The sequence below is a fragment of the Formica exsecta genome, unplaced genomic scaffold, assembly GCF_003651465.1.
Source record: "Formica exsecta isolate Colony F162 unplaced genomic scaffold, ASM365146v1 scaffold38, whole genome shotgun sequence".
Taxonomy (NCBI): Eukaryota; Metazoa; Arthropoda; class Insecta; order Hymenoptera; family Formicidae; genus Formica; species Formica exsecta.
Window position 1 is genome coordinate 1,747,564 of NW_021851042.1, and position 8,427 is coordinate 1,755,990.

Here is an 8,427-nt window from a genome sequence, read left to right on the forward strand (position 1 = left end):
CTCTCTCTCTATTGCTATTATTATTCTATCTACAGAGATTCCAAATATCAAGTGAATCGAATGCAAGTAAAATTTAATTTCCCGTTCTTCGATCGCGGTATATCGTGAAATTTTGCATCCCGTGTACAGTACACAAACAAATTGGAAGCGACAACTTACACGGCGCGATATTATTACATCATCGACGAACCGGAAGAGAAACCATACGAGATCGCGGCCAACTTTCGTCGTCCGTGGCTCGAGGAAGGGAGGCGAAATCATTATAATCACAGTTCAATTCTCTGCACAATTGCGCGGACTAGCATAATATCTCTGGCACTCGGTATAAAAGGCATAAGTCGAAATATCTTGTTTTTCCGAAGAGGCGAAAGAAAATTTAACTATCTACTATAAAACGCGAAATATTATCCAATCTTAATTATAAACATTATAATTATCGATATAATATTTTTATGATAATATGATAATAGTGCAATATATTATAAATTTAGTACATTTTTTATAATTTCTCTCAAGATAAACAAAATCGTGTGTGTTGGAACTTAAAGCCTCTTTATCAAGCACCAAAAATAATTTTATTAAATAATTTGTAAAAGATTATATACTCTTTTCTAGGTAACAATAGAAGATAGAGATATGAATAGAGATATGAGAGTATAAGCTTATGCTTAGAAAATGTAGAGTTTCAATTTATTGAATTTATATTCCGATAAAATATTTTATTTATTGCTATGAGATAGACAGAAAGAGAATAAAATCATTATCATTAGGATATACAACGTTTACCTCAAAATAGAGAGTACAATTTCAGCATTAAAGATTTTATATAATTTAATCTTACGTACTTTGTCCAAAAACTCTACATTCCCCGCTTATACTCACATTTATCCACATCGCCCATATAGTCCGTATTAGAAAATCACTCGATTTTCATCGCTCTCGATTACGGCCGAGGGGACAGCTGTGCCGTGCGTCCGCGATGTCGCGGACAATCGCGAGGCCCGTATCGCGCGTGGATTTTACTCGTCTACGTCGATCAGCCTGATGGCGCGACCTAGACAAGAACTCGTCGTCGTCGCCGAATCATTGACGGGGATCGTTTCGTTCAACGCCAATGTCTCCCGCAGCAGATGCACGCTACCCTCGTAAGTCGTCGGACGGTGTTATTGCGAGGACGTCCGCGGTGGTTGGCCGTTGGGTGGCGGCGGGGGTGGGGGTGGCGGTTGCGGGTGCACCTGGTGGGACAGGAGACTGTGCGCCTGCACGTGGGCCGCCGCCGGATGGTGATGGTGGTGCTGATGGTGATGGGAGTAGAAGATGGGCTGCGCCGTGGTGGGCGCGCACGAGGTGCCGACTCCGACGCCGACGCCGACACCCACGCCGACGCCGACCGAATGCGACAAGGCGGAGGTCGCGCCGACCGATGATGGCGGCGGTGGACCCGGTGGTCCAGGCGCCGTCACCGATACAGAAACGCCGGCGGACGTGGCGGTGCCGGCCGACGCCTCGTGATACAGAATCGGCACCCTCACCAGCCTCTGAGTGGCATGCGCCATATTCGCCGCCTCCAGCTCGGCGGCCAGCTGCCGCTTCCACTTGTTTCGTCGATTTTGGAACCAGATCTTCACCTGGGTCTCGGTGAGCCTGAGTGAAGCCGCGAGACCGGCTCGCTCCGACGACGAGAGGTAACGCTTCATGTCAAACGTGCTCTCCAATTGGAAAACTTGCGACCTGGAGAATACCGTCCTGGTCTTCTTCTTGCGCTTTATGCTGTTCGATTCGCGACCGTCCACGCCGACCTGCACGTTGTTCTGGCCGCCGTTGTTGTTACCGCCGCCACTATTGCCGCCACCACCGCCGCCCGCCGAAGTACCGTGAAGACTCGTCGAAGTGGATTCGCCTTCGACGTCGGCGTCTGCACAATCGTCCGCTTCACCGAGGTCGTCGTGAACCTCGTCGCCGCTCGACGGACTCCTCGCACGGTGCAAACGATCGTCGCCATTGTCATCGTCGAGTTCGTCTGCGCAAAAAGAAATGATATACGCGTCTTGAGTTTCATCACTGTGTAGTTTCTCCATGTATTTGTAATGCGGCCCGCGCGAGCTGCGTATTTATCTCGCATTGTGGTTCAATATATACAAGACACACATTGCGTATTGATCGTATGTAATCGTTAATGAGAGAAAGATAAACGCGTTAATCGCTCTTCTTTTTAAATATGATCCGCATGCGTCAATCAATCTGGGGAGAACGCTTTGGATTTACAAATTCTCTCACGCGCGCTCCGATAAATCGCTATTATATAATTTCTCTATCCATATTGAATATTTAATCAATTAATAGAACGCTAATTAATATTCTATTAATCCATTTTGACATAATTGCTGCGTATTAAATTGCGTATGTAAATGCAGATACATCATCCAATGACATTATTTATATGCCGCATCTCCTTTTAAAGTATATCGTGATAGAAAAGGAACTTATAGATGACATTATTTATATGACGTGCGCATATTTGTATATAAAATACCGCCGCCGCATCTCCTTTTAAAGTATATCGTGATAGAAAAGGAACTTATAACAATTTTGTTAATTTCCATTGTGTGAATACTGTATTTTCCATATATGTTTCTTAATTAGCATGCAATACTTTATGACATAAATCAAATATCTCATCAATCTTTTTTTGCAAAAAATTGTCGCCATAGAAATTTTTCGGTAATTAAATTTTTTTAAATTGAATTTTAGTTACCGATATTTAATTATAATATCAATTTTTATTATCGATATATCGATAATTAAATTTTTCTAAAACATTGTACCAATCCTCTTAATGCGGGGAGGGGGGGGGGAGAGAGAGAAAGAGAGAGAGAGAGAGAGAGAAAATATATTGTTACAATAATATCAAATATAACGACACTTGGAAATATATTAAGATCGGAGATAAATGATCATTATGGTATTGGTGGTGATGTCATTAATATGCGTAGAATGGTTTTAATTCTTTCTTTCTACAAATAATTGTTGTAGCAGATAAAAAAGTCGGCTCTGAAACGAAACTAGATACGATTCTTTTTTATAATCAATAATTTGATATTTGTTAGGAGAGATATATAATCGAGCGAAACATATTTTTAAAAATATATGTTTTCCAGTTTTTCTTATTCGTTGAGTGAACGTCATTACTATTACTATTGAAACAATATCTGTTAAGAAAATCTCTTGATTTCTTTCGCGCATATATTTCAAAGTATTGTCTCTATTTTCCTATACTTTTTATATTTAAATTATATCTATTTTAAATAAATTATATTTTTAGCAATTTTTGAAGAATTAAGATCAAAAATTGTTATGTTGCTATCATTGTACCGTTAAAGAATTTAACGTTATAATGCGGGGATGCGCTATCAAGTGGAAAGAGTCCAGTGAATCGCTCAGTGAGCGATCGTATAAATGTGTCCGTAGGTGCGGATAGTAACTATCTAACAATAAGTGCTTAGACAAGGTGGCAGAAGCAAAACGATTGGCGGGTAAGGCGATCGACGTTGGTTTGTCGTGGTGGAAGCCGTGGAAGCCTTACATATATTTGTATACGCGAAGAGATATACAGATAGATATACGCGTGCTCGTCTCTATATGACGCATGTAGACAATATATCTGTATATCTATAAGAGGTCTCGCGTGTTAACCCTCGTTTCTTTCGTTTCTTTTCACCTTCTCTTTGCGATTTTACGTCTCTGTGAATTATGGTACGTAGTCTTTAAAACATTGAGTCGCGGATATGTTTTAATCTCTTTAAAATACGACAATTTAATTTAATTAGTCATTTTAAATATTAAAGACATATTTTATTATGCACAAAAATATTAAATATAAAATGCTTTGCATTTTCATATTTTTATATCTTTCGCTTAATCAAAGTTTCGAGGGAAGAGATATGTTTCATAATATACACTCTTCTTCCGATTGTATGTATTTTCTCTTGGATTATCCTAAATAAGCCGTCTCGATCTGCTTGCAGGTACGCAGGGATGGATAGAAGGAAATCGAACTTACCTCGCTGCGGGAAAGATGCGGACGCGGGACTAACCCGGCTGAGGGTGCCGACCACGTCGCTCGGCGAAGGATGCTCGAGCGTCTGCAAGCTGTGCGTCGGCCTCCACGGAAATGGCCAGCCGGCGCCGCCGAGGAGGACGCCACGGATACCGTCGGCGTCGACGATGTCCGGCGACTGGCCGGCAACCTGCACGGCATTACTGAGAGCGGACGACGCCGCGGCGGCCAGTCGCGAATGATGCTGATGCTGCTGCTGCTGATGCTGATGGAGATGCTGCAGCGTCGACGGGTAGAACAAGCCGCCGATGCCGACCGGGTATCGGCTTGCTATCAATCTACGACAAGATGACGCATGCGATGTTTCACTGGTACACAGTACAGTATAGAGAGATCTATCAGTGACTGAAAGAGTTAACAGGAAGCGAGGTTCTTCGCGATAAAGGTATGTGAAGGTTTAAACTATAGCTTTTGTTTGGTTGTCAATCTTATTCGAATGGATGATGCGGAAACAGATTTTATTTTTAATAAGAGATGTTTCTTTAATAAGAGTCGATCAATTTTTTTTTATTTTTTTTTTCTTAGTTAAGACGTAGACAGCTTTGACGTTACAAGCAATTAAAAGCAAAAAATATCTGCTTTTAAATGTATTTCTTGAATGTAATTAAATATCAGAACAAACGTTCTTATTCATTTAAATATGCAAGAAGACTTTATTTTCTCAGAGTTTTAATTTCAAGAGATTTTCTTGCTATTGTAGTACGTAATGTTGAATATTAAAAATTCTTTAATTCGTGAAAAATACGATTATTAACATTTAGGTCAGGATTTTTAGAACATAATCTACAAATAGTTTTTTTAGTGATTATAATATGTAACCACCGATTGCAAAGACTTAGACCCCATGTCATGTTTAATTTAACACAATATAATATTCGCGTTATTATATTAGATTATATTTTAACATGACACAAATGCGAAAAATAATGTCTTTACGTCAAGAGATAAATCAAGTAATTAAATATTTAAATGTCAAGAATTGATTGGTATTAGATAGCCTGCGAAGTTCGCGAACTTCAAACTTTATATCATCGTTTTATATCATCGACATATAATCATATAAAAGAATAACTGAGTGCCATGAATATCATATACACGAATTTCGATATCTCTCTCTCTCTCTCTCTCATTTACGAAAAGAATTACGAACACGGTTATCACTATAAATACGAAGAGAATTTGTGTCTATGATTATTCGAGTAATTCGAACATGAGTTCGTTACATACGTGGATAGTACCGTTGTTCGTATGACCGGCGGCCATTACTCCCTCGGATTTACTCAACCGCTCGGGAGAAAGCAAAGTTCTTTACTGTCAGAATATTTGGAAACGGTGTTTGCGCCGCAACAATGGCCAGACGTGCTACGGATAAACGCTCGACTGGCTATTAAGAGCAAAAATCCGCTTAGAGCAAGAAGCTCTCGAAGAGATCGTTGCGTTAACCGGAAGGTATTATACCTGCGTCGCGGGCCCTTCCAGTAGCGAATCTAATGGTGGGACCTTATGCGTGGAAGAGACCTTAATTAAACGATTCTTTCAATTATAAGAGTAGTTTTCACATGCTAGTCTTGAAAAATGTACATTCTATCTCGATAAAATGATACGATATAACCAGAGTACGATAAAGGAATGAAACGTTTCGTGAAATTTTGCAATTCGTGACCCGATGGTCAGGGTCTTTAGATCGTTTATCGGCAAATCCGTCACTGGGTCTTCACGGCCAGTTGTTCTCCGGCTTTTAACGATTTGCTCGCTTAACGAGAACACTCTCGTTTTTCCCCAATCATTACTTCCGATCGCGACTAAGCGCCGTTGTTGCAGCTGCACGCGCCGTGGAAACTTAATGCGAGAGTAACACCGATTTGCGGCGATTCGGATAGAAATATAGACAGGCAAACAGGCAGGATTGCCCGGCAGGGTCGGTTGGTTAGGCATGTGGGCCGAGGAGGCTTCGGAAGCCCTAGTACTTCCCCGTATTCCTCTTCCTCGCTTCCCCGGCAGTCTGTCTGTGACGAGCGATCTGATCTCGTTTCGATACGCGCTCGTCTCGCGAAAACGTATTTGACATTGTTCGCCAGCGCTTTGCACCTAGTATCGCTTAGCCAACGATGTAGGCCCTGTTTCTGCAGTAACGGATAGGTTAAACAATTTTGCTTTAATATTCTATTAAAGCGACACCAGTTTAATTGTTCGCGCTTCGTTAAATTTATTTTGCAAGTCTATTTTGGAACCTATTTAGTGATATTCTTTACTCATCTTGAAACGATGTAATATTTGGTCTAAACTTTTATGAAACGGTATTAATGATGCCCTGGTGTTGCGTAATTCAAGAATATCACGGTTTGATATCGGAGAAAAAAGGTCTTTATACTAAAATTCTAAAAAAGTATTATTGTTTTTTTCTCCCTTAGAGTAGCGTACTTTCCTTATCTCCAAACGTTCTTGAGCCAATTAAATCTACAATATAAATGTATTCGAGGATAGTTTTCTTTTGCCGAGGGAAAAATTTAATAAAATGCATTTTTCTTCATTTTCGATAAATTGATTGAGCACTGATTTCTTCTTTAAATAATTATCTCTTTGTATTAACGCAAATCAGCAATGCGTATACTTGTATGACTTGATGTCTCTTCAATAAAACTTAACACGCATCGATTGTTTATTATGGAGATGAGGGTGTCATTCCGGGTGATAGATACAATAACAACAACAGCTATGATAGTTGTCTAGGATCGGAGCAAAGAAGAAATTAAGAGAGATTCTCCCTAAGAGAATTCTTCAGCTACACGCGAGAGAGAGAAATCTTCGGCACCTCTTTCTTACTCCTCCCCCCGATTTCCTTGGCATCGGAACGAGATATCGAGGTTCTCGAGAGGGCTTCGCATGGCTAACGGGAGAGGAGAGACGACGGTCCGGGGCACACAAATGCCGCGTAAAAGATAAAGGAAATCTGACAACCGCCTGTTTGTAAGCATTCAGGGACCCTTCCCTGAAGAAGCAGGTATAAACACCAAACACTCGGATCTCTCTCTACGGAGAGATCCTCCACCTTTTACTATCTATAATTCCGTAGGACTTACATCTTGGACGGCCACGAGCACTCGGCGGCTGGTCGGTTTACGAGTTCTTTTCCGTAGGTAGGTACTTAAGGTACTCTTCAGCGATACCTCTTTCGAGTGAGCTCTCTCGATCCAGCTCATCGAACATGCACTTGACTCACACGTTTCGCTTCTGATTTTTATTTCTCTCTTTCCGCCGATAATCTCTCGAGTGCAACGATTGTATATCGCGCGTTTACATTTAATTCTCACAATCAGCTGATAATGTTCATTTTTCCCTTATGTAATCTCCAAGCTTTGTAATAATATCTATTAGTAAGTTTTCTTTGAGTAATTTTAACGATAAAGATTTTTTTTAATCATTTACTCATTTACAAGTTGGAGAAAAATTTTAAAAGAAAAATGGCAATAGCCTTTTTATGTATATCATAATTGTGTTTAATCTCTTAGATATAATATACTTTGGTAATGAAACTACAAAAATTACTTTCTATGAAAGTAAAAGTTACTTGAATTAATTAAAGAATACATTTTTTATTTGTGTATACTACTTTTTATACGACTTTAAAATGACTAATTTTATTTTCTAAAGTTTAATAATTAAAATATTTACTCGTAGAAATTTTTTTGGCCAAGAGAAATTTTTATTTTAAAGATATATGGATATACATATACATATGTATATTTTGTAACTTGATGTAACATAATGTTGAACAAATTTTCGCACTTGGCACTTATTTTTTTTTTAATCTGTGCATATTTTTGATACTACCAATGTGCTTTCATTGAAAATTTCCGTTAAAGTTTACCCTCTGCGTCTTCAATAACGTGTTATACCGCTTGCTTGTATTGATTATTATTCTGCTTTTGCTTGCGTTCAGTGAGTAAGTGCCATTCTCAAATATAAACTCTTTATGCCGTTAACGATCGCTCGTAACACGATACGTTTCGTCGTGTATCGTTACACGGGGGATAGTTAAGAGCGTAGCGAAGAAAGAGAAGTCGATCGCGTTCACTAGCGAAAGTGCGCCTAAAGCGGTTTGCAATCTGTATATGCTCAACATCACTCACGTATGCAATCATTATTCTATGCCTTAGAGAAAAGGGAATAAAAACAAAGAAATAGCAGAAAAAAGTAGATTATTGGGATATTAACAAGAAAAGAATAAAGAGAAAAGAAATAGACGGATAATAATTTATATTTGTTAAAATAATTTCTGGAGAATGTTAAAAAATGAACTATATTTTATT

The 8,427-nt window shown here is 39.3% G+C and overlaps 1 protein-coding gene across 1 annotated transcript in view; it reads right to left on the reverse strand.

Moving 5' to 3' along the window:
* Window positions 1-1,163: 1,163 nt before the first annotated feature.
* The window catches only part of LOC115239381 (homeobox protein Hmx), a 13,801-nt gene continuing 6,537 nt past the window's right edge, over window positions 1,164-8,427 (reverse strand). Inside the window, exons 2-3 of the mRNA XM_029813880.1 lie at window positions 4,061-4,395; window positions 1,164-2,020 (exon numbers count right to left, since the gene is read on the reverse strand). Of these exons, the coding sequence (XP_029669740.1) occupies window positions 1,164-2,020; window positions 4,061-4,395 (1,192 nt within the window). The remainder of the gene's footprint in view (window positions 2,021-4,060; window positions 4,396-8,427) is intronic.